The following is a 27071-nucleotide window of genomic DNA, read 5'->3' as shown; positions in this document are numbered from 1 at the left end:
ATATTCACCTCGTCACTAGATAGACCTACTCCTGAAAAACTTGTGCGCAAGGCTTTTTGTCCCTACAAGGCCACCGTCATTTACCCGACGGGAGGGGTGAGTGAGTGAGCCCTGCAATCTAGAATTTGACCACTGATGTCACTGTTTTCAACCCATTTTACACAGTTTTACATTTTACACACACTTGTAGTTTCACAGTGGGTTTGTGTATTGGTCTTATTCTTGGCTGAGTGGAGTGATTTCCTGGAGTCTTGTAGTCACAGTGACTTTGCCAGGCAACAGGCACAGACTCCAACTTGCTATTTGCATGCTGGTTCAAGTTTCATATTTGGTGCACAGACATGAGAATGGTGTTGGGCTTCTTGTTTACTTACAGTTAGAAAGACCATGTATTTCCCAAAATCAAAATGTCACGTTGTTCCTTGAAGATCGAATTTACCTCCTACGAAGTGTGGGATTTAAACATTTCTAACTTAGTGGCTACAACTCCTAGTGGTAGTGTCAAAGAAGAGTCTGTACAAACAACAACGCACGCCACTACCACTACCTCTATTTACCTGACATTAATGGTCTGAAAACAGCACACATAATGCACCAATTTTCACCAGGATTATATCTCTTTACTACAAACATAAACCACTAGAATAATTTGAAAGCTGCCAAACCACATAAAAATTCCACACATAGTGGCTTTAAAGATTCACTCACTGGTTATGAAAAAAAAATAGACAAGCACTGTTGTCTCGTGATCTTGGTCTTGATATTAAAACATCTTTTTTGCAGTACGTGGAAGTTCATGGTGTTTGTACACGCCAAGATCGGAGAGCTAAAAGTGAAGGACCTCAGTCAGAAGCTGCAGGGCATCTCAGGCTTCATCTTCCACCTGCAGCTGTGTGAAGGCCAGCAGCTCAAACACCAGATCCTGCTCAAGTCACACACTGAGTGAGTAACAACACCTTGTCAACAATACTTAAGCTTCAGTCCAAACTGGACGCTTAGCAGATGGTGCTCTAACTGCCCTGTTTTGTGTCTACCAAGGAGCGGGAAGCAGAGATGGATCACAGCAATGTTTCCATCTGATCCCCTGGAAGACATCGAGCAGGCCAGTGAGAATGATGGTCAGTGGAGAGCTTTAGGCGCACTATGAATCAGTGTAAAGCTTTTAATTCTCTCATTCATCTTTCTCTTGTCCTTTCCCTCTCAGATATATCCCAGGTTCAATGCATCAAAAGCTATCAGGCCCAAGAGCATGATGAGTTAACGCTGGAGAAGGCTGACATTCTTCATGCTAAGACCATTACAAGTGATGGTAAGAATTTGGGTAGTGTCCTCTTTTAAGATAAACTGCATTCCAACATCAATCTGCACTTAAATAAAAGTAACTTGTGTCCATAAAAAGTTAGGTTTGTGTTTCCCACTGGCTGACGGAGCTTTTAAGTCACTCCAGTCAAAAATGTGTTTATCTTCTGTTTACGTACCTAAAATGTCAGACCTTGACTTTACTGACTGTATCTGTTTGACACTAGAGAGGTGTTTTCACATTCTCTTCTGAAGAGGGCGATGTCTGTGCACTTCCCTACAATCAGAGATTCAAACATAGCCCAGGCAAGCTAGATACATCACTAATATGAAAGCCAGCACTGTCTAATACAGGAAACACATATCAACAGGGGACCAGACTTCAACGCAGCAAAGAAACCTCCAGCACAGAGCAGACTTACTACGTGTAATATAAACATTTCAGCCAAACAGAATATATCATTCTGCAAATGTTGATTAGACCTCTGGTATAATAATAATAATAATATGAAAACAATATGACAATAGGAGTAATTATTGTATGTTTCACAATCACTAACACTGTGACAGGCACTGACAGTTAGCCCACAAGCTCACATACAACATAAACATATAAAAACTGAGTTTGTTTGTAACCGGATCGAGACCACCTCTTCAAGAAGGTCTCGGTCCGGTTGTTTTGGCGCTCACCCGAGTGCGATTGCTGTGTTTACACCTGCCCAAAGGAACTTGAGTTTGATGAAACCAAACCAAACAGGGCAGGTGGGAAAGCACCCGCAGTCTGGGTTTGATTGAGGCTAAAACATGTATAGCTGAATCTCTTGCTAACAGTGTTGATCTGCACTGCTCTTTCATTGGTCAGTGGCGGTGGGCAGGACAAGAGTAGAGTAGTTGTTTTCTAACTGTTTGTGTGGGAAAATCATGTCAAACAAAATACTGATCGTAGCAGAGTATTTTACATACTTAAAAATGTATCTAGAGGGCTACTTTTAACAGCATGCAGAGGTGTGCAATTGAATGAAGCTCAAGTCATAAATTTATGACACAAATGACTTGAAACTCGACTAGATAAAATAATAAAGACATGCAACTCGACTTGGACTTAAGCACAGATGACTCGTGACTTTAATTTGACTTGAGACTTTCAAATTAAAAATACGTGATACCTTCCCCCAAGACCAAAGATTAAAACGTATGTCATTTAAAACGTCAGGATCAGTTCATTTCCCTTCATTTCCTGAATCAGCTAACTTTAACGCTGTTAATTCCCAGCAAACTGACACTTAATTCTCCAGATCCAGGTTGTTTGAACCAATCTAACAGCATCCAGAACCATGAAGAACTAATGTTACATTACTGAGCACCACTTGTAAAAAACAATACCAAAGATAATTTTGTTTGCGTATAAAAACTACAGATGGTCGAAAAATAATGAATTGCAGTAGGCCATGTAAAATGTGGAGGTCAAAAATTACACATGGAGACACAACAGCTTTCAAAGAACTTGTTTCAACAGATAAATATGCCTTTTATAAAGCACTCGTGACATTATGACTTGTTCAGGACTTGAAACTCAAAGTTTAGGACTTGGATCTTGACACATGCTGTGTCTTTAACCACCTGGAAAATGAAAGACCAGGCGCTGCCTTCTCTGTGCCAGCTTCCAAGATCATGGTGGCAGGGTGTGTCTGAGTTTGCTAAGCAACCTCAACAAGCACCATATCATAGCCTGTTTACCTGAAATCCTGAGTGCAGGGCTGATCTTCTTCCAGGCGCTGTTTGTATGTCGGCCTAAAATATTATCCGTGGGACAGACGTAAAGCTCTGGCAGCCCTGCACTAGAATGATCAACTTCTTCTCCATATTACCACAGACTGACATTTATGGAAAAAGGGAGAAACATCTGTCCCCTGTGACTGGTTGGTCCTTGTCGCATGACATGTGGTGCGTGCTGCTGCAAAAGTTGAACTCAGTTTATCTCAGTTGCGCCCAGAAAAATAGGCGCTCAGGAACACATGTGTGCCATGGCAGCTTGCTCTGGCATTTGAGCAAACCTGTCACATGTCTACATTGAAAACAATGAATTTGAAGGTGCAAAAAACACAGCATATGTACAACCCCTAAGTCTTGGGACTTGAGACTTGTCACTTGCAAAACAATGACTTGGTCCCACCTCTCTCTGTGAGTGTGTGTGTAATGGTTTGATGTCTAAGGGTTGTTGTCTTTTACCAGGCTGGGTGGAAGGCATCCGACTGTCAGACGGGGAACGGGGCTGGTTCCCCAAAACCTACGTGGAGGAAATCACAAGTCGCAGCGCTCGCCTCCGCAATCTCCGAGAAAATATCCGCATCAAATGTGTCACGCAGAAATTAGAGGGGGAAGACTAACTATCTTTACTGCAACTAGTCATGTGTGTCTGAGTTGCTAGGTCGCATCCTTAAGCTTCTGGGTCATTGTTTTCATTTTAGATATGTGTGGGACCTACATGTAGTACGCAGGTGCTAAAACAACAACGTTTTTCACTGTGTATCAGCATTTTCCTTTAGCATGCTAGCTGCAAAAAGCTTTTAGTTGAAAAGGTTTTTATACAATAAGAGTCTGTTGACATTTGTAATAGTTTTGCCACACTGAAGTTTCTAAAGGAGCAATCACTTTATGCATGCCTTCTGTGAATGCATCTTATTACCATTTTTAAGTCTGAGAAACACATGCACATTTATCAGCACAGGCAGTAAATGTTCTCATATCCAAAGGTAAATGTTTACACTCCTTGGCTCATGTTAGAGAAGCCTGTCACTGCATTTTTCCTCTGCTGTATTCAGTCAGCTGAGCTCTGTGAGGGGCAGGAGATTCACTCATTTAATGTCACAACATCAAAATGTCGCTCGAGGCAGCTTCTTCGTCTGAGCTGCATCAGGACATGTCAGAGGCCTTTAATCTTTCATCTTTGTTCTCACTGAGTGCTGCTTTCATTTCAGAAGGCAGATAAGAAGCTGTCCTGCTGTGTAGTCAATGTATTCGACAACAGTGTACACTGGTTATGAGAAGAAATGCCTGGTGTGGTTTTGTGTTTTATAGTCCATCCAATATTTGATACACTGCAGTGCATCATTTCCATCCATGTGTTAAAAGATGTGGATTGTTTACACATCCTTGCCTCCTTGTTAAAGAGGACAACACCCTCACTGTATGCACTGTATATAGTCTGTACTGTAGTAACAATTTGGACTGCATGAACTCTGATAGTTGTCCAAACAAGGCAACTGCAGAATGACGGTTTAATTTTTTTTTCTTTTAAAGATGGTTTCACTATTCTACTGTAACATAAATGAAGGACAAGGTCATACTACACAAATACTTTTTTTCTGTTTGTTACCTGATCTGTTTAAAAGATTAGGCTGTCTATATTCTATAGTTTTATTAGAAAGCCCACAAATAGCCCCACTGTTCAGAAATATTTAAGGGGACCTATTACACTTAGTTTACAGTTCACACTTTCTACTAGAACATCTTAACATGCTTTGATAATCAAAAGACACTTCTTTTCTTCGCACTTCTATTGTTGTATTCACCCTCAGTCTGAGATGCTCAGTTTAACGACTATCTCTTGAAGCAACTCTCCTGAAAAAGCTGAGTCTGCTCTGATTGGAGAGCATTTCAGGGTCTTGCATATGCCTGCAAAAAAATCTTTCTTAAGGGTTCAGGGTTCTTAAACCTTTGAACCCTAAGATAAATGATGGGGTTTATTTCAAAAACATGGGGGAAAAAAGCAATGAGCAACTTGGTAAGAAATGTCCCACAAAATGCAAAAAAAAAACCATTAATAGACTCAGAAAATTGTTTTTAAAAATGAGGTAAAAAAAAAAAAAAAAACAAGGCTACGGAAAACTATATTTATAATTATTGTCACAGTTTTAAATTATGTTATTGTTTGTTTTTTTAAAATACATTTTAAGCAGTTTTTTTGGGTCATTTCCTTGTTTGTTTGTTTGTTTTTAACCTTCTTTCTTTCTTTTTTGTAATTTTTTTTTCCTTTTTATTAATTTCTTGCAAATTTTTTGGGTCATTTCTTCCTTCGTTGCTCGGAGCCTTCGTCCAATATTTTTGAAAGAACATAAGCCACTTTGGTCAGGTTTTAAAGGGTTAAGAGACTCCAAACCAAAATATTCTGTTCTAGCAGGAATATCATCCAAAATTAACAACATTGGCAACCAAGATGACATGTTTCTCTGACGTTAGCATGTAGCTACATGTAGCAGGGTATCAGTAACGTCCCTGGATCAGATGACCATATAAAGAAATTTGTCATAAGCTGACGTCAGCTTGTCTTGACAGTAGAACTTTAAAAAATCATTCGAATATTAGTATTCAAAACAAGCCTGAGGTTTTTGCTCACAAAGGCTAGTTTTATGAACATTTACCTTGTTATTTGAAAATTTGGCCACATTTAATATGAGCATTGACATTCTGAAGTTATATATCTGACAGCCAATAAGGAAAAAGCATAATAGGTTTAACAACAGCACACACACACTGTAGTTTATTCTAAGCTGATCCCTCTTACACCACCCGGTAAAGGTATATACTGACTAGAACACCAAATGTGTATTCATCCACAGCTAAAAATAGTCCCCAACAAATGCACTGTTTATTTCTGTTTGACTAACATTTGCTTATAACTACAATGCCCAGCTGTTGGGATGCTTTAGCCCTTTTTGATATTAAAACTTATATTGAAACTAAAATTTCTGTCTCCAGTAGGAACAAGTTGGGCTTTTGTGTGCCACGGACAGGATAGAGAGGTTGGAGGATGTTGGATTTGTTTATTTTACAACATTTGTTGTCAGTAAGAGAAATATAAAAGAACTGTCCTTTATAAACCAGGAAATAGTCACCTACCAAATTCACCTCGGGTTGCATTAACATGGACTGTCAGTGTGGTTTAAGTGCAAGTTTGCAAACTTTATAACTTTATTTTGAAACTTTATACCCAGTTTACTAGAAGCTAGATCTGGATCAAGTAATACGCAAAGCACTGAATTACATTTAGGCCTACATTGTCCACATCGTTCCTCTCATCAAATGACCAAAAGCACAGTCTAACTGAGCTAAGACCTGTTGTTAAAGAACCACTATAATCAACATTCAAATGTAAACTCTTCCAGTGGCACATGAAATGTTTATAACCCCTTTATTTTCTATACCTGCGTTGTTAGTTGTAATTTAAGTGGTTGCTGTTGCAGCATGTGTATTTATACTCCTCTAGCTGGTCCTTCTCTAAGGAGATTCTGATGTAAATGTACTTTACTGTAGATGGCTTCATGTATAAAGAGTAGAGAAATGGTTCATGTACTATTATGACTGTAATTTATATGAACAAAGATTCGACAAATATTATTACCTTCCTGAACTTTAAACTTTTCAGTCTGATTCATTTCTAATACCCTAATAAATATAAATACTGTAATACACTGGATCTCTGCACACTACTGTAAATGTTTAACCATTTAAATAAATACAGATACTTCCAGTTTATGTTGTGTTGAATGACTGACTCTTTCGAGGTTTCAAATAGTTTATTGTGGAAAAGTCAAACATTGTGTATTTCACGGTAAAGGCATCAAAGCTAAATATGTACAGTTTCTTCAGTAACCTTAGCAGCTCTACAGTCTCTACATCTAACATTTCCTCAGCTCTGGTCTGGCCTCAAACTGGGTCACAACCTTGTTTCTGTTTTTCCTCACATGAAAGGGAGCTATGAGCATCTTTTCAGTCCCTCGGAGTGAAAAAAATCACCCAATTATATCAAAACAAGGTGAGAACATTTTACTGCTGTTATCTCCATTCTGTGGCACAATTGGACATTAAAGTAATATGTACATGCTATCTACACATTCTCTCAGATTTATAATAACAGTCAAGCTTTTCTACATTCAGATGAGTCAGCTGCGCCCGTTGATGCGACACTGGTCAGCTGTTATCATCGGTTCCTGGGACTCCTTCCTGCTCCTCTTAAGCTTTGGCACAATTGGAGGTGCAGCACGGCTCACAGTGACGTGGCTGTTTCTGTCTGGCTGCAGGTCACAGAGAAAATGCTATTGTTACAGGGTTGCTTCACATTTCACATCACTTTGGCACACATGAATATTTCACGCAAACACAAACATATTTTCCCAGTTTCAACAAAACTATGGCTGCCTTTATAAAGGAATTGTTTTCAACATGTTGAAAATCAGGCTGCTCTCATGTACTGTTCGTACGTATACCTACGAAATAATTTGCCAGCATACAGTGTATAACCGATGTGACAGGGCAGGCTACAATCACATAACCAATGCGCTGACAGGAGTGAAGCAGGAAGTAGAATAAAGAGGGAAAGTCCACGTAAGCAGGCAGGTTGGGGTGATAGATGGGTCAAACAAACACAGGACTTTCCCTCATGAGACTGATGTTTGGAAGAAGAAATTTGAGTTATTTTAAAGAAGATTGTCAACATTTTCTTTTTCTAAACCTAACCTACGTTACTTTACTTGCCTAAACCTAGCCTACATAACTTTAAGTATCTAACTTTTGTTAGGTGTGTAACATCATTTGTGAGGCACTAATTCTTTAGATATCATATAAACCATTGTATAAGGATACAGTGAAATAATCTTCACTGTCAACTGCATTTCCATGGAGCAACCATGAAAATAAATTGACAAAAAATAAACCAAAATGCTTTTGATCTCAAACAAGTTTGTACGAGTTGATTTTCATACCAAACTAAACTGAAGCAGTGGCTGCCCAGGAGCTCTAAGAGTTACATGCAGAACTGTAAAACACTGCAGCATTAGAAAATAAATAGAAATAGAAAGATAACAAATGGTCTTAAAAAGTGTATCTTAGCCTGGGAAGCTGACTCTTAAATCTTAAACCTGCATCAACCTCCTGAGACCTGAACTTTTGTTTGGTATGCATTTTTAATTTCTACTAGCTATTTGGGATTAGTAGGACCTGATAAGTATGAAAAATTAAAGTAAACACAACTAAACAAGGTGACAGAAAAGTCCCAATGTCCTCAAACAAGACGATAATAAAGTCCCAATATGCTTCAACGAGCTGATAAGTTCCCCACGTCCTTAAGGGAGTACTTTGTAATTAACAGTGTCTTAGCTTGTTACTTTTGCTAAAATTGGTAAAGTTTGTATGGTATATCAAACTACAAATGTTATTAATCATAAATAAACAAGTTTTAACCATTAAATGGGATCAGGTTTTGGACATTGTCCACTTTTGTTTCAGGATTGGCTGCAGACTGACATAGCAGAGATGGCTGCCATCTTGTTTTTACAGGGATTAGTGTATTGCGTTTTTTCTACCACTAGATGGCACAGAAAAGTGTCCATGAGCGAGGACAACAGGCCTAAGTTAAGCAGACTGAAGTATAAGGTCCAGTAACCAAAAAATGTAATGTCCTCATATGAGGATGCAGGGACTCAGGAGGTTAAGTGGTTTATTTTTTATTTTTTTGGCCACTTGGGGGCAATAGAAAGGAACCATCTGTACTAAATGGTACTAAATGGTAAATGAACTGCATTCATACAGTTTTTTCTACCTAACAAAACAAAGTGCTTTACAATTTGCTTCTCATTCATAATTTAGTCCACTCTAGAGCTCATTAATTGATTGATTTATACATGGTCAACTATTAAATGAATCGATTAATCAGTTTGAGCAATTCTTTTAAGACAAGAAAGAGAGAATTCTTTGATTCTTAAATGTGGACATTTTTTTGGTTTCTCTACTTCTCTATGACAGTAACCTGAGTATCTTTGGGTCGTGGGCAAAACAAGACATTTGAGGATGCCATGGTAAACAGTGATGTGTCATTTTTCACCATTTTATAGACCGAGCAACTAATCAATCAATCGAGAAAATAATCAACAACGAAATAATAGTTGCAGCCCTAAGACTTTAATACACACACTCACACTCCCTGCCCATCAGGAGCAGCTTGGGTTTCAGTGTGTTGCATCAACTGTAATCAATGTATGACCTCTCTACCTTCTGAACCCTACTATCACATTTGAGTGATGAATGTAAGTTTAATATTCACTGCACTATGTTCGCCAGTGACAAAGCCCCAAAGAATCACCAATTCATGGCCCACATATTATTCTTAACCATTTTACATTCCTTTAATGATGTCAGACAGCGCAGTCTAACCTGTTGTAACTGAAACATCCAGTTCCGATAATCCTCCAGACAGGAACAAGAGACCTGCAGGGGCTCCACCAGCTCACCTGAAACACAACAGTAATCATATGAAATAACTGTATTTCTCATAGCACTTACTTTTGCTATAACCCAATGCTACATTTAACTTAATGAAGTATTGGTGTCACATGTTTGCACAATGTACCTATCAGTTCAAACTCCAGCCGTCCGGGCAGGGCTGACCTCTCCACTGCTCTGATGCTGTGTCGGGGCAACCTGCCCTGTTAGACATGACATAAGAGAAGAAGAAGAAGAAATGCTTTAACCTGAGCAGGAATTTTCACTTCCATGAAATGATATAATGACTGTACAAGAAGATGCTCTATTTGATTGAAATGCATTGAGTGATGTTGTATCCAGGCAGCAGGTGTGAGTTACAAAATGTTCCACCCATGCTATCTGTCATGTGTCACAAGAACAAGTGCTGTGTAAAGATTACCGGGACACATAGTTATTCCGCAGTGGTTGAGGGGGTATTATTATGGATTTTTCCCATAGAGTCATTTTACACTACCTCATATGTTACATTCAGACGCTTGTTGTCAACTGACAGCAGCAGGAGGTCTTGAGGGAAGAGAACCATCAGTCTTTCTTGGAGTCCCTGAAAGAACAAAGCAAACAATGCTGTTACATTAGCCATCCAATACAGATAATACCGCTGGCAAAATACTGTGACACTTGAAATCATATTCTCTTTTTTAAAGTATGGGCACTGGATAATTATCATAATCACATGTGCCACAGGTAGCAGTTTAAAGGACAACTACAGGTTATCACGACTTGTGTCTTACTTCTGTTATTTTGTCCATTGTTCCTATTAGTCAAAATACCACTGTGCTCTCCATGTTAATTGCTGAAATATGCTGATATAGCTGTGATGCTTTTAAGTCAGAGGGGGCAAGAAAAAAGCAAAAAATATTCAGCCTCATAGGGTTTTGTTGTTGTAATAAAATCACTAAATGTACAATGTACACTGCTATCATATTCAAGAGAAAATAATCAATGTCCTTCAACATAAATAAGTCATTTCCAAGTTGATTTAAGATAGAGAGCACCCTCTACAATAAATGCCACATTTTGTGCCAGCAGGTAAAAATTAAGATGAGACCTGACTTGCTTCAAAGTGGTTTATGGCAAACTGGTGCAAACAAAAGTGTTTATCCACTTCAAAAAACCTATCTAAGGGATAGTTCATCCCAAAATCAAAAATAAATAGTTTCCCTTTTGCTAGCAGTGTCATTAATGAACTTTTTTTCTACCGAACAACGCCCGCTGTATCACCACTCAGGGGGAAGTGTGCATCTTTTGCTAGCTCATCTAGCACCACTGAGATTATCTTGAGTAACCAGGTCATGACTTCTCGGTAAGAGACATGACTGTTAAAGGGAAATTTCGGTTTATTTCAACCCGTCTCCTATCATCCTAAATTTGGTTCAAGTGACTAGTGACATACAGATAATAGTTAGCATGTTAGCCGTTAGCCTAGATACAGCCGGGGCGTGTAGTAGCGTCAGTCCTGTTAAAACGTAAGTGAACGGGCATACTTCAAGTGCAAAGTTAGTCCACTAAACAAGCTTTTTTTTCCACAAAGACTGCTTCATATCATTAGGATAAATGTCAGAGAACATATAGAAAACGACATGTAAACGTGTTGTCTTACCCTACCGGTGTGGTGCCATGTTTGTTTACCATTTAGCTCTGCTTTCCAAAGCACAGCCGAAATATATCTCGCCAGCTCTAGATAAAGCCCAGCTGGATACTAATGTTACTCCAGGTGGAGGTGTCTTGTCCTCGGTCACATCCAGACCTTGAAAATAAGGCTGCAACCAGTCCCATTCCTTGCAACAGAGGCATTCCTCTTCTGTGGGCACTGGGGCACAGCATTCACAGGTACACCACCAATCTCCAGAGCTAAGGACTTGTGGCAGCCATTCCTCCCCTCTCGTCCTCTAACGTTACCTGTTGCGCCTCTCTCTCTCCTCCTCCTCCGTTCAGGCAACCGTCCGGTTCTGCCTTCCAGCTGTTGCTGCTTGTTCAGGCACGCTATGAGATCGCTGCTTGTTCTCGCGATATTTCGGCCGCGCTTTGGAAAGCAGAGCTAAATTGTAAACAAACATGGCAGCACACCGGTAAGGTAAGACAACACGTTTACATGTCGTATTCTATATGTTCTCTGACATTTATCCTAACGATATGAGGCGGTCTTTGTGGAAAAAAAGCTTGTTTAGTGGACTAACTTTGCACTTGAAGGTTGCCCGTTCACTTACATTTTAACAGGTCTGACGCTACTATGCGCCCTGGCTGTATCTAGGCTAACGGCTAACATCCTAACTATTATCTGTATGTCACTAGTCACTTGAACCAAATTTAGGACGATAGGAGACAGGTTGAAATAAACCGAAATTTCCCTTTAAGTTTTTCAAATGTAATTTTTTGGGTGCTTTAAGCAACCCAAGCCAAGTACCATCTACTTCCATTATATCCAAGAGAAGTGGCCGATATCGCCAACACTCTGCAACTCACACCTACACAATCTAGACTGATAAACAGCACTACAACTAAGAGGAATATTATGTATGTATTTTTGATTTGGGGGTGAACTGTCCCTTTAAGACAATTTCTCATTCAAGTAGAAGGAAGTGCGAAAACTCAAGTGTGTGTGTGTGGCAGTGTTTCCTCCTCTAAGATAAAATCTCTTTGCTTCATATTGTAACTGGGTTAATGACAAATGTGGTTTTGATTTTCAAATATTGTGACAAAAAGAAGCAACAGTTTATCTGGCATCATATGATAAGTATGGAAGCCCATAGAGAACATGAGTGAAAATGTATTACCTGTCTATGTGTGTTGATGATATGGACGACAGATATGTATCCAGGCTGACCCATATGCTGTATCGGTGAGCCCTCCCACTGCCATATGGGAGCTTGTAGTAGGTAGTTTTTTAGTTCTTCCCTTTTCCAGTTCTCATCGCAGGGTAACTAGGGAAGGAATATTGCATGTGATCAATTTATTAATTACAGCTTAAACAGGCTGCTTTTTCATGTGTACTTGTAACCAGATGTACAGCAGGTATTCATTACAAGATAGGAGAGGGCGCAGTGGGAGGGGCTCATGGGTTGTGCCATCGACTTGTATCTCCTGTCTTCTATGTGGTGCATCCATTTCTGTAGCTCTGCAACGTTGGCGCATATGAAGACCTTAGAGTCCATCATTGGACCTGGACAAAAGAGGGAACAACATAAATCATGCTGAGTGCACTGCGTTACCGTGTGTTAGTCGAAGTTGGTAATTTCCACTGACTCACTGCTGATCTCAAACATGTGTGGTGAATGTGACGTGTCAGGGTCCAGGGAGACGGCTTGTAAGGAAAGTCCAGAAAGGGGAAGGATGCCCTGTGTAAAGCGTAAGAAAAAAAATCGTGCTTGTCATTGTGCTTCAGCTTATTACTGTCGATTCAAAAAAACTGTTGCGGTTTCTGTGTGGTTGCCCATTCATGCAACCAGCACATACGGAGCTCCTGTGTTCCTTTTCCATTCCTCCGTCTTATATTTCAATTTTATGTCTTCAGCAACTCCTGAGTAATATATCTGGCTCTTTCACTGCTAAATGCTCCACTATCGAGACATAAAGTCCATCCCCTTATGGTTGACCATTATGGGACATAATTACAGAAAATATATATATATTTGGTAGTTAATGGAGACAGACAATTTTTTATCCTATTTGAATTGTGCAATGAATTACACATATCCTGTTTGCCAATTTAAGAAATATTTTCAAGAAAGTCATTTTGTTGTAAAACTGTTCAAATATAAGACTGTTAAAATGCGTAATTAGAATGTCATGAAATGAATTCATTGATGAATCTTATGAATTTATGATCAGTTGAAAATATTTTAGATTGTGTGTATATGCCGATAACATGACCTTAGTAAACAGACCCATTGGGTGAAGCTGCCTACCTGACCCACACTGTGGCCCTTAAACATGGTGTCACATCAGCATGTTAGAAATGAATGTGGCCAAGACTAAAATGATTATTTGCACCGGACAAGATCTGAAGACAGAGCCAGTTTCACTCGATGGCCAATATTTTCAATAAATACTCACAGCGACTTTATCTTCTTAGGAAAGTCAGTGGCCTCAGTGTTAGTCAGCAGATTTTAGTATTAGTGTATCAAACTATGGTTGAACATTTCACCTTCCTGTCTGGTATGGTCATCTTAAGTGTACATCCAATAATAAACTCTGTGGGATTGTGACAATGGCAAGTAAAATAGTTGGCAAGCCACAAAAGCCCTTAATCCAACTCTCTACAGAAAGGATGACGAAGAAATCGAGGAGCATCTTGGCAGATAGCTCCCATCCTCTCTTCAGCCAGTTTGAGGTCTTGAGCTCCAGGAGGCACTATAGAGTCCCTCTGGCAACTAAAATTTATCTAAGAAGGCCTTCATCCCATCAGTATCCCCAAGTCAGCAAAGTGACTGATGAGTTTTAAACCACAGACCGACAATGAGCTGAACTTGTGTGTTTAAGTGTTTTGTAATTACTTTATATGCTTTTCTTGCTGACTGTCTGCTTTTCACAATGTTGTCTTTTGTGTTTGATGAATTGTTGCGAGTGACGTCTAAGCTTTCTCTATCGCTGAAGATATGATGCCTGTATATTTCATAACAGGATGTACTCAGACAAGCAACAGGTATTGCTCATTCTTTCTGTTGCCAGCTGATAAAAAGGCCACTGGATAAAACACTTCAGGTAAAATAACCTTACACTTGTGTGTAGAACATAACTTAGTTAGCTAGCTGGTTGGCTGATGTTGTTGTATATCATGCAAGAAGAGAGCTCACTGGTTTCACACTAAACTAAATGGTACTATGACAAACCACGACTTTCTCAACTCATAAAGTTATCTTCTAAATTGACAAATCTGTAATTCATGGCATTATGCAAACAGGATCGGTAAATTTGGCTCCACCTGTTAATTACTGTACATATTTTTTTTTATATGTACATATATGTACTGTACATATTATATAAGGTCCCATGGAGGACGGGGGGGTCTTCACCTCTCTGTGGTCATCAGCAAGTCACAAACTTTCGTCTGTCTGCAGTTTGGTGCTGGGCAGGTAGATGACAGTGGGGTTTATCAAGGGTTTTTTTTCACTGAAAACAACTTCCTGACTCATTTCACATTGCACATATTCATTTGATCTGTTGTGAATAACAAAAAAAAAAGATTGGTGCAGCTTTAATGTGTGGTGGACTCTTTAAATCCACTATTTGACATTTCATTTTACAGTAAAACAACAAAGAATACCTCATAAATGAAGTCTTGTCGAGAGTGGTCGAGGGAGAGGATCAGCAGGTGGAAAGAAAACAACACCAGGAAGTGTTCACTGGTTTCCTGTGGGGGACAAAATGAAGACACGCGACAGAAGTTCATCAAAAGCCACAAAACCCAAACATCATGCAGTATTGACTCCTGACTACACATCTGTAAGCTCACAGTATCAGAGGCTCCATCAACTGACCTGGTTCACTATTTTTAATAAAAGTTGCTTGCTTACCACATACTCATGGACCCCAACAATTACAGCTTCTTTACAATTCACATACAGAGAGTTTTTGAGTATGCCCCTTTAGGAAGACGTAATGGTGGGGCCACACCTCATAACTCCCAGCTGACTCCCTGTGTTACCTGTGTGTAGCTGTTGTAGAGAGACACCAGGGAGGAGTGGATGATCTCTCCATACATGTGGGCAGGTTGGCCTTCCCACTCCCTGATTGGCTGGTGGGAGTAAATCCTGTGGTGCAGCTCATCTCTGCTCCTGCCCCACAGCACCACCTACAGACACAAAACTGTATCAGACAATATCCATTGATCAGGATTTACAGATCTAGATATTTTTGGGGCTTTTCCAGTGGGGGGCATTTTCCCTCAGTTGTAAAAAAAACCCTTCTCTGTTGCTGGTTTTTGTTTTGGTTATTGTGGAGTTTTTTTGTTAAAAATTACACTGACCCCATCAGTGTTTATATGTGGCCACATGTTTCACAGAGCCATGACTCATACATTACAAAGCAAATTGGAGTTTGTTTCAGTGTTGCAAGCCTCTAGTCATTGCTGTTTGGGAAATCCAGGGGGATTTTCGGTGTCTAAAATTAATATAAGACAATCCACAGACCTTGTTCTTCCACAAAACTACATCCACCAACAGTATCACCGCACAGGAGGAAGTCTGCAGAGAGGCTCGTGGCCGTGGTCATGACAGTGTGAGATGTAAACATTAATGGTGTCCTCCTCAGCTGAGCTGTAAAGTTAGCTAGCTCTGGTGCTAGGTGAGCTAGCTGTAGATGTACACTTCTGTCTGCACAGTGTTGCAGGTGGTGGGTGTAGTTTGGTAGAGAAAAAAAAGTGACTACATGAAACTGCTCACGACAAAGTCTGTGGATTATCTTGAGTAACCAGGTCATGATCTATGGAAAGAGACATTGCATTGAGTTTTTCAAATGTATTTTTTTGGTGCTTTGAGCAGCACAAGCTGAGTGCCATCTAGTTCCATTATATTGGAGAGAAGGTTGATATCTCCATCAATCTGCAGCTCACACCAAAACAATCTAGATTCATAAGAAGTCACGACAGGTAGGAGGAAAATTATATTTATAACTTTGGCGTGAACTGTGCCTTTCAGAAAATTTCTCATTCAAGTGGAAAGAAGTGCGAAAACTCAAGTTTGTGTGGCAGTGTTTCCTCCCTCCTCTGTTTCCTGTAAAGTTTGAATCACACCAAACATGGAATGCAGAATCTCTCACTTTTGTCATGGAAATTCCCACAGTGTGTAAACAGTGTGCGTCTGGCCTCAACACAAATAACAACAGCGAGTGGAAACAGTTGATGTACACTTTGCCACACTATGCATGAGCAGTGTTAAAGTGTTGACCAAAGTGAGACACACGCTGTGTTGTCACTGTGAAAAGTTCATGATGAAGTTACAGTCCTACAAAATTCATACAACACACACACACACACACACACACACACACACATTGACCTCTTGTTCCAGGTGTCGCACTGAAGGGTAGCGCTGTTGTGGCGGTGGTGGTTGTGGTGGTGGCTCCTGCTCATCTCTGCTGTTTCTCACCGACAGCTGCAGCCTGGTCTCTCCCAGACTCCACACCCTGAATAAACACATTTCATCAAATGTTGATGTGTTAACACATTTCATGAGACAGTGCTGTCACGTTCTGAAGGCACAGTGGTTAACTTTGTGTCCTCGTTGTAGCACGGATGTGGGTTCAATTTCATGTCTGTGCAGCCTGAATGTCAAAGTGCATGTTCTGTTTGGTTCTGTCCTGCAGTTCAAAGACAGGTGAGTCAGGCAGACGTGCAGACTTGAAACTGTCTCAAAACCATGATTGTGGGCTCCTGTTTGTGTATGTTTCCTACTTGTGCATGCTTGCACTGGCTTCAGCTATGGTGCACCTAAAAGAAAGCAGAGACTGAAGAGCAATAGAGCATATCACAATGTAAATGACATGTCTAGACCCCCCTGCAGTCCAGCAGCAGCCAGACATAATCAGATTACAGTGTAACCAGAGCAGGGCAGACCCACACCTGTTGACCCTTCACTGACATATATTTTGTCCACATGCTAATTCTGAGCAGGTTTTGAATGAATATGTTCCATTGGTGATTGTGTGTGAGTGAGTTGTTACTGAGTAGCAGCTGGCACCTTGTATGGTAACCTCGGCCACCAGTGTGTGAATGTGTGAATGTGACATGTAGTATAAAAGTGCTTTGAGTGGTTGGAAGGCTAGAAAAGCACTATACAAGTGCAGTCCATTCATTTACCATATGCCTGAATTAGCAGTACACCTCTGAGCTCAGTAAGTTTGGATGTGTTTATGAAGAACTGTTAGGTGCTCCTTGGTAAATCCCCCAAAGTTGGACAGATGTTGTTCCCCGCTTCGCTTGGCGGATCAATATGTTGAGCTCCTTACAGAACTCAAAATGGAGAGGAGTTAAGGAGTCTGTCTACCCTTATCTTGAGGTTTGTGTAATCTGTATAAAGGCCTATTTATGGGTTTGCATTGCAATCTACCTTGGGCTATAAATTCTGGTTTGTGATTGGTCCATGCTATTGCTTCTTAAAATAATACAAAATATCAACATTTTTGATTGGTAGAGGCAAGAAGAAGCATTACATCTTTGGCAGCACATTTTGATGTCTCTGCAAAGTTTAATTAGCAGTCTCATTTGAAATGTATTATTTAAACACTGGGGATTTTTGCACATATTGCATCACTTCCTGTTAGCACAGGGCATTAAAGGGGAACACCACCTAAATTAAGAATTCCAGTATGTTATTTTCATGCCCAAGTTCAACAAATGTGTGTGAACATGAGCTCCTCTCTCAAAAACAGTAACCAGAAAAGTAAGGCTCAAATGTGTGATGTCATAAAGTCTGGAGCTGCTCCATAGATAATGAATGGGAGCTTGATTTTGTGGACCCACACAATGTTTGTTTCCTTTTCTATACCCAAATGAGCTTTTCCTGTTGTAGTGTTCTCAGGTGTGAAACCAAAAATGTGCCCATATACTCAGAACAATCCCCTGGGTGCGCTCAGTGTCATCTAGAATGTCTTTTCCAATTCATTGTCTATTGAGCTGCTCTGACCTTTACACCCTATGACATCACAAATTTGAGTTTTATCACTCTGGCTTTTGGATGTGAAAGAGAGTTTTGGACTGCGTTAGACAGAAGAATAACATATATGAATTTTGAAAATGGGTGTAGCTCCCCTTTAATTTCTTGTATGCACAGTTAAAACCAATACATTATAACAAGTATTAAATAGTGCCTCAGACTAAATGATCAGCAATCTCTATGCAGTGATAGAGTGTATATGAGTGTGCATCTTAGTAACAAACATCTTTGTGTGTGTTGCAGTGGGTAGTAATTATTAAACAGCCACACATAAGGACTGGTATTTACTGTTGTGATTAGCCTCTGCTAATCCCCCTGTCTAAGAACGAGCGGGGATTTGTCCCGCCATGACTCTGTATTAAACTCCTCCATGCCTCAGCCATTGTCTTATAGTAATCTGCTAATCACATCAGTGCAGCATCACCGACTGCTCAAGTTCATGTTTGGTAAATAGCGGGCAATTAGTTCTCCTGCCTTGTTGTTCTGCCTGGTGCTTATGAGTGGAAACCATATGGATGTAATGTGTTGTTCTGCAGGTGTTTTCATCCTGTATAAAGGGTTTATAATTAAATGTTTTCTTCACGGCATTACCTGGAAGTTTCTGTTTATAACACACCACACATCCTGTTACTGTGCGAAAAACAAGCATGTGTGTAGCTGTGTACATCCTGAAAATGGTATCACTGAATTGAATACAGCTATAAAAAAGGTTGTGCAAGAGGCTCTCCTCTTTTGTTTGACATATTCGGTTCCAAAATGTGACGCATAACATGCCAAAGAAAACCACAGAGGTTGAAAGCTGCTTAAATGCTTTTTTCACTTCACAGAATGTCACCGCTTCTTCCTCCAGAAGTCACTGATTCTAAAAAACCACATTTAAACCAGCCTAACCGGTATCGAAAAAGCACAATAAATAACACTTCATTTACATTTTTGATGAAGTAATGATGCTGGTTGTGCTTTGTTCCAGGATCCAAGTTCAGCAATAAATGTGTTAATTCCCCACTACTACTTTTCTATTTTTGCTTTAAATTGTAAATGTATCTTTGTCTTACCCTAAATTGTCTCCAGAGAGTTCCAGGAGCTCAATCTCATCAGGGCCCACCTCGTCCACTCCAGTATGCCTCTGGGTCACACTGCAGCATCCCATGACGGACGAGGAGTCTGTCCCTCTGCACCTCGTCTCAGCTTCTAGTCCTCACACTGAGCACCATCTGCCCAGACAGTCATCCCCTCTGTGTGTGTGTGTGTGCCGCACTAAAACCAAAGAGATAACAAAACACGGGGGCTGGTTGGGTCCAAAAGAGGATATTGTGCACTGGAGAGGAGGAGGGAGGGGGTGGCACTGCTAAGCTCTAGTTCCCCCTTTTTGCCAGCATGTAGTGTATGTTTCCATCCAGCCACGAGAACGAAAGGTGTAAAAGCTTTTGAAGAGGAATTGAAGATAAAAGTTCTTGTCGAGTCGCAGCGTAGTAGCTGTTCCTTCCTTCCTGTCAGTTGGCTGTCTGCAGAGAAGTGAGCAGCTTCCTCACTCTGTTTTTTTTACACTCTGAACTCACACTGGGAACCTGCTGACACATAACAGCATGACAAATAAAAAACAGCTTTAGTGTCATTCCAACCTTAGTATATGTAGATATTAAAAGAATGCCTCTATACCTCTTGGTGTTGATAAGTCAGGCTCTCTGATGCGCTCAGCCTCCTTGTTGAGAAGCATGTGGGTGAAGCAAGCATCCTGTTGGGAAAGATGGGACCATGCCTGCCCGTGTTTGCATGCAAAGGGCCCGAATATGGATAGGCAAGTGAGATAATTATGAGTTATGAAACGGAGAGGTAGAGGGCTGCAGTCAAAACAACAAGCCACAACAACTGTACAGTGGAGCCATGTGTTGATCTTCCTGGTTAGAATTACAGTAAGATGGTGGGAGGGTTTGTACACAGTCTGTCTGAGCGGTTCTGGATGTCCACGAGGCAGGAGCTATTTCTGTTTCTGTAAAGTGACGCAACGCCATGTAAGATGACTGATGGATATATTTTCCATTTGCAACAGCTTTCTATGGGTGCTTTGATTACTGTAAACATGTCTGACTCTGGGACAAATAAATAAATAAATCAAAATCAACCATTATTGGAAGAAAAAGCTTTCTTTAGAACATATTCCTTACATAGCACCAGTTAAATGAATGCAGTTATCATTATTCAAGTAATAAATACATTCTTTCATGTCACAGTAAACATTTATTTCTTTGAGAGGAAAACAGTACCAGGTGTCAAAAGTATAGGTCTTTTTTTTCCCAGATAAAGCTTTAGATCTCAGCTGTTTGCATCTGATGCATCTCAGTTCCTCTTTCTTCTTATAAACTCAGCTCTGTGTCCTCTCTCAGCTCTTCTTCACATTTGTTCCCACACACTAGAGGTCCATCATGAGGAGGGCTCTCTGAAGAGTCACTAACAGAGATCCCTGGTGATGACAGCGCCATGATGATCCTCGTCTTCTGCCGTGCCGTAGAATGCGTCACGTCGTCTGCAGCTTTTAAATGATGATGCAAAGTACATTTGCTGGGCTTGAATACCACCCGCGGCCTGAGGTTCTTACTCCTGACAGTCTGTACGATGGTGCTGCTGCTGTGTAAATGTAAAGGCCCCTGCATTGACAGAGAGCTTTGATGGAAAGGTGAGGCAGCAGTGGAGGTAGAAGTGGAGGTGTTGGGGTGCTCGTCAGACTTTGAACTACCCCTTCCTTCACTGCTCGCGGAGACATTCACATTATCAAGGGGCACAACTTTGCCCTCTGTCCCTGACTTAAATCGTCTGGCTTGAGTCTTTTTGGTGCTTTTTTGGTTGAGGTCACTGTTTGTGTTGCTCTTGCTCCAGGCCAGCACTGGATCAGGAGGGAAAACTCCATTGTAAAGCAGCACAAAGTCCCTCTGACTGGCCAAAGGAAGAATCCTCTGCTTGAGACGACACTTGCTGAAGATCTCCAGAGTTAAATCTAGAGCATGAAGGAGTGACAGCAGATATTACCAGCATATTATGTTGGGCGGTATCACACATCAGCCTGCTGAGCAAACAAATAAGTAGAGCAGCATATTTGAAGGGAACTCTGATGCATGCAGAGAAATGATGTGAGAACATTATAAACTGTTAGTTAAAAAAAAACAAACAAAAAAAAAACTGTTGTGTGTGCGTGTGATCAGTTCTATTAATGTGCGCTCACCCAGTGTCTCAGCAACAGTGCTGGGTATCACCTCCTTCAGCACTTCACAGTTCGTGTGAAGAGCTGGGTTACAGTTCATTTCCAACAGCCACACCTATTTCATACACATGAAAACGCATTTAGTCCAAAACCGCTCAAACTCTGACCGACATTCAGATACTCAGCAGCGTCTCACCCACCTTGAAGTTCTCGTCAATCATGAAGTCACAGCCGATCAAGTCAAAGAGGCCCAGTCGACGGTCTAACTTGGATTTGACTGCCAAGAAACACTGCGTCATGATCTGCTGCATGCGCTTCTGATGCATGAAAAAAAACAACAGTTGGTCAAATTAGGCGTCAGAGTCTAAGTGGCATACATCATAGCAGTTCTTCCAGCAGCCATTTTAGATGTCTGCAGCTCTCAGCAACAATATCTGAGAATGTGTAGATATCTTCAATGATTTATTTTTCTACTCTTTTCAAATGATTTGATCATTTATAAATGGCCTAATTCTGAAACATTTCGCTGCATTCTTGATTTTTTGGCCACTTGGGGGCAGCAGAACAAGGTATACACCAGGTATAAATACATCATTGACTGTTTGCTGTTATGTGCCGAGCACAGAACGTACAGTGGGTTTTAAGGTGAAAACAGCTACCTGCTGCTGGCTGCTGGAACCAAGGCTGATGGGAGATATATCTGTGGGTCAGACAACCAAAACAACAACTGATATTCCCCTGGGATCATTTTAAAGTATTTTACAACAGAATCCCCAGTGCAGGGTTTGTAATGAATGTAAGTGAGCACTGTGCAGGAAGAAGTGGACACACTATGACTTTTTCTAACCTACTATACAATGACTTTTTTTTAAGGTCATGTCTTAAGACATACTACACTATGAATTTTGAATAACTTGTTGACTTTTTTAATGACTTTAAATAACATACTTTTTTTTTTATTAAATACTATTTTTAAGACGTACTGTACTATGACTTTTTAATGACTTTGTCATGACATACTATACTATGACTTTTGGATTGCTTTATTTTTACATACTATACTTTTTCATGACTTTCATGACATATGTATTATTACTTTTTCTATGGCTTTTTTTTTTACAAACTATAATTTTAATTTTTAATGACATAGCCTACTGTACTGACTTTTAAATGACTTTTATAACATACTGTATTATGCCTTTTATGGGTTTTTAAATGATTTATAATTACATACTATACTATGACTTATATGGATTTAAAAAAAAAAAAAGAAACTATATTTTTTAATGGCATACTGTACTATGACATTTTTAATGAATTCTTCATGAGACACCACACCGTGAACTGTTTTTTCAAAATGATTTTAAATGATGAATTTTTTTTTAATGAAATACTATACAGTGACTGTTTCAACGACTTTTTTAATGACAAATTATAGTATGACTTATTAACCACTTTCTCATGACATACCATACTATGACTTTTAGAATATATATTTTTAAATTACACACTATATTTTAAGGCATACTACACTATGACTTTTTAATTACTTTTTAATTACATGCTATACAAGGACTGTTATGACTTATGACTATACTAGACTTTTTTAATGATTTTATACGACATGCCATAATGACTTTTTAATGACATTTTTATGTCATACTACGCTATGAGATTTTTTTTTTATGTTTTATGGCATATTATCCTATGACTTTTTTTATTACTTTTTTGTGGCATATTATACTATGGATTTTTTAACTTCTTTTTAATGACATACCAAATAAAAGCATACTTTAGTCCTGCCATGAATTTTTTTATTACATTTTTTACAACTTGCTGTGTCATGAAATATTGACATTTCTATGGCATACAATACTATGACATTTTTACTGTGACATTTTTTGTGACATTCTATGTTGTGGACCAAAAGGAGAGCTTGTCAGACAGCTGGGAACTATCGTCAGCTGTTTATATCTATTAGTAGAGTGTAGACCCTGCTCACCTTAGCATCACTTTGCTATTAAGCTTTAAATATTACAAAAAATAAGGTCACAGATTATAATAACTGTGCTTCGCAGTCTTGACTAAACTAGTATCTGGTCTAGCCACCATCTGAACAAGTGCTGATTCTCTTTCTTTTGAATCCAGATTTGGAGCATAAATGCATTCTCGTTAAATGTGTTTACTGCTAAACTGGAAAATAGGCTACTGTCATTTGGTGTAAATTTTATGCACTTTATAAGATCACCGTGGTAAAAATAGTCAAAGTCAATACATGTTGTTGTACATTATTTTTCAAGGCGATTTGATACTTTATGAATATTGGGGGAGACTTGTTCTGTAAGCTTTGTAGTCTATTCACCAATAAGAAGCTATAATTCTAAGTGAAGTATTTAGATGTACTATTTATTAGTGCAGGTTTAAGCTTGTTACTGTATCTCACTAACTCACTAATATCTTACCAGCTAACACATTACCTGACAAAGGGTAAGTTTAAAAATCACGTTAAGGAAATATTAAGCTGCACTTGTAGCAGTGTTAGTGCAGTAACATAAGTTGCAATATCACTGTAAAGAAGTTTTTATCACATTCCAGTAGGCCTACATTAGTATTGCACTTCCATAAAATCTGGGGAACTGTGTTTGGAAAGGACAGAAAAAAAATCAAAGCAACAGAACTCAAGATATATCCTGACTTTTAGGCTGTAATTTGATTTCATTTCCAAAAAATACTAAATCCTACACTTCCTATGATGTAACTCCATGACTTTTAAATCAACTTTGACATAAAATATCTGTGGAGGGCCCTTTTAATTCATTCATTCATTCATTCCTTTTAATTCATGTATGATTAATAATAAAGTCATGATGTGTTGAATTCTTATTCTTATAAATCTAATGATGTAAGTTTTTAATGTCTACACAGACAGGCTTTACTAAGATTAGGTTCTTTGACTGTAAACAGTATGAAAGGTCTCACTTGGACTCTGTTAAACAAAGCAACCACACTGTGGTTTGTATACACTGAAATATATGTCACTATCAGGGTTTGAGGTTTCATGGGAACAGGTGCAACCCAAAAATGATTCAAATGTACACACTGTACCTTTCTATGTACTGTAAGAGTCACTATGGATGAAAATATAGAAATATATTATAATAACATGATGTATCCTCAGACAGGAATGAGATCATCCGAGCCTAACCACTACCTCAATTAGCTGCAAACGCCAACAACCATCATTATAATGGTAATTGGTCCCCAAGAGCTACAACACACAGCAGCACTCACTGCAAAGGTGCCCAGCACCCAGTCCCTGGGCAGACCCTTGGCAACCTGAAACCTGTCGTTGACGTAGGTGTTGAAGCTCTCCATGGACCACACGGTATCCTCCTTTAACTGGCTGTACAGAGGGTTCTTCTTCTGCATGTACTGGAGATGGACACCAGGGGGACCAGAGACACACATAGCAGTCAGCAGGAGCAGAGAGACAGTTCGTGCCACAGCTAATGCCACTTCTTGGGAAATTACAAGAGTAATGCAAAGAAGGGAGGGAGGAAAATATCTCTCCACTATTATCATGAATGAATTGTCCTTTTTTAATTTGTGTTAAACAGGAATCTACATAGCAAACATTAGGCCTTAAACAGCCTAAACAGTTAACTTTTACATGAAGTATTCTCCACTGGAAGTCAAACCCAGAGTTTCAAAATCAGGCCTTTGTGTCTAGCTGGGGAATGAATGACAGGGTGCCTTTTAACTCCAAAAATGAACAGTCATCTAATAATTTCACCCACACAATACTGTATTGTACCAAAGGAAAACAACAAAACTGCTTGTTCACACCCAGTGCTTCATTTTATTCAGTGCATTCAGTGGTTTCTATTATTTCATTCAATCTCACTGGTATATCTTTATCTATAAAGCCATTTTGGACATACTCCCCAGTTACTTATAGGTGAGTACCTATGCCAAAAACTTCACAACCTTCTCATGGGTTGTGATCCCAGGACATTATCACCATGACTGTCCCGAGAGTTCGGACTTAGATGGGCAAAAAGGCTTTCATGTACTCTGCCCTCACAACATGGAACATTCTACAAAACACACTAAAACTCCAGGACAGAATCACAATAAATGAATTCAAATGTGCTGTAAAGGCACCTTGAGCTAGTTTGTGTCAACATTTGTTGTCATTGTTGTGGCTATTGGTCTTGTTGATGTTTTTGTTATCTTGTTGTGCGTCATAACCTTTATGTCGTTTTCAGGAATCTGCGTTGCTGCCTTTCTTGGCCAGGATTCTCTCACAAAAGAGATTTTAATCTCAATGAGTCTATCACCTGGTTAAATAAAGGTTAAGAATGTCTGACTGGGAAATAAAAATGGACTGAACGAGCTGTGTGTAGGGATTATTTAGTGTTTCAGTGCTGATAACCCAGTAACAGCAAATAACGGGATATCTTTTAAAGTGTAAAAAAGATCTACTTGATTTGTTTAGCTCAGACTGCTGAAGCCTTTTATCAGCTTCAGATATATATTTGAACAACTGTCACTTACACTGAAAGCTTTAAAAGGCCGGTATGAACAGCAGAAGTGATTACAGCCAGCAAAACCTGTTTTAATGCTCATATGGACACATGACTACTGTTCTAACACTGACTTCACAAACGGTGAATCTGTCCTTTAAACTTCGGCCAGTTAACCCTGGATATTTTGGCAGTGTTTGACACATATTGAGGTGTACCTGATTGGTCAGGTGGGCAGAGAGGTTGTTGGAGCTGGGGTCATAGAGGTCGCAGGTCAGTCGTACATATCCGTGGCGAAAGAAGACCATGTAAGGTGCAGTGCAGGCAATCAGAAGGTAAGAGCGCACATCAAACTTTTTCCCTTTCAGGAGCAGTGGACTCTGGATGTAACTGGGGGCAAAATGACAGTTGACTTTCAGGACAATTTGTCAAGTTTTCATTTGACAACAAGAAGATGCTGCCTTTTTGGAGCTATAAAATGTGACATGCTATTCATTGTCACAACCCAATAGTTACGTATGTTCACCCACTGCTGAACAATGCGAGCCTGAGGCTGGCGGTGGTGCGTCTTCCTGTTGGTCTGGCTGTCTTCTGAGTGCTGCAGCTTCAGTTTAAAGGCATCGATGTCCTCTTGGCTCTTCAGCAGAAAGATGCCTCTGCCCTGGTTCAGACCCGTAGGCTTACAGATCCACATGTGACTCTCATCATTGCTCACACCTGGTAATAGTCATTAAGTTGTGAGTAGTGCTGAATCTGAATTTCACTCCATAACTATGTCCTAAATATCCCACAAGGCAATTCTTCACCTTTTGTAATTGTGTTTTCTAGATTTTTATGCTACTTTATACTACACCAATACATTTTAGAGAGAAACACTTTAACTTTTTGCTCCATTTATATGATGGCTGTAGTTACTAGATGCTTTGAATATAAACAAAGCATATAAAATCATATGATCAACCTATAAAATATGCTGCATTGTTATCAGTCAAGCTACCCAAGTATACAAAGTAACTAAAATTAACTTTGCCTCAAGTAGCTAAAACATTAAAATGCTACTTACATGTTGATGCATCAGTA

General features: G+C 39.6%; 3 protein-coding genes across 5 annotated transcripts in view; 1 reads left to right on the top strand and 2 right to left on the bottom strand.

Moving 5' to 3' along the window:
* The window catches only part of arhgef19 (Rho guanine nucleotide exchange factor (GEF) 19), a 41445-nt gene extending 34621 nt beyond the window's left edge, over positions 1-6824 (top strand). Inside the window, exons 14-17 of the mRNA XM_049581050.1 lie at positions 784-942; positions 1039-1118; positions 1205-1309; positions 3532-6824. Of these exons, the coding sequence (XP_049437007.1) occupies positions 784-942; positions 1039-1118; positions 1205-1309; positions 3532-3686 (499 nt within the window). The 3' untranslated portion in view covers positions 3687-6824. The remainder of the gene's footprint in view (positions 1-783; positions 943-1038; positions 1119-1204; positions 1310-3531) is intronic.
* A 41-nt stretch (positions 6825-6865) lies between these two features.
* Positions 6866-15268, bottom strand: LOC125891657 (rho guanine nucleotide exchange factor 7). Its single transcript, XM_049581064.1, has 9 exons — positions 15132-15268; positions 14882-14968; positions 12866-12953; positions 12642-12778; positions 12393-12539; positions 10073-10159; positions 9704-9779; positions 9508-9584; positions 6866-7373 (listed from the first exon to the last, which is right to left on the bottom strand). The coding sequence occupies exons 3-9, from the start codon at positions 12879-12881 to the stop codon at positions 7242-7244; spliced, it is 672 nt and encodes a 223-aa protein (XP_049437021.1). The 5' UTR covers positions 12882-12953; positions 14882-14968; positions 15132-15268; the 3' UTR covers positions 6866-7241.
* A 4165-nt stretch (positions 15269-19433) lies between these two features.
* ttll10 (tubulin tyrosine ligase-like family, member 10) overlaps positions 19434-27071 on the bottom strand; it is a 46294-nt gene continuing 38656 nt past the window's right edge. For all 3 annotated transcript variants that reach the window (XM_049581056.1, XM_049581058.1, XM_049581057.1), the window contains 7 exons: positions 26522-26708; positions 26210-26381; positions 24757-24897; positions 21666-21782; positions 21487-21580; positions 19929-21261; positions 19434-19837 (listed from right to left, as the gene is read on the bottom strand). In XM_049581056.1, coding sequence (XP_049437013.1) covers positions 20624-21261; positions 21487-21580; positions 21666-21782; positions 24757-24897; positions 26210-26381; positions 26522-26708 — 1349 coding nt within the window. In that variant the 3' untranslated portion in view covers positions 19434-19837; positions 19929-20623. The remainder of the gene's footprint in view (positions 19838-19928; positions 21262-21486; positions 21581-21665; positions 21783-24756; positions 24898-26209; positions 26382-26521; positions 26709-27071) is intronic.

This window comes from Epinephelus fuscoguttatus, linkage group LG7 (assembly GCF_011397635.1).
Source record: "Epinephelus fuscoguttatus linkage group LG7, E.fuscoguttatus.final_Chr_v1".
Lineage (NCBI taxonomy): Eukaryota > Metazoa > Chordata > Actinopteri > Perciformes > Serranidae > Epinephelus > Epinephelus fuscoguttatus.
This window is presented reverse-complemented; position numbering and strand designations above follow the sequence as displayed.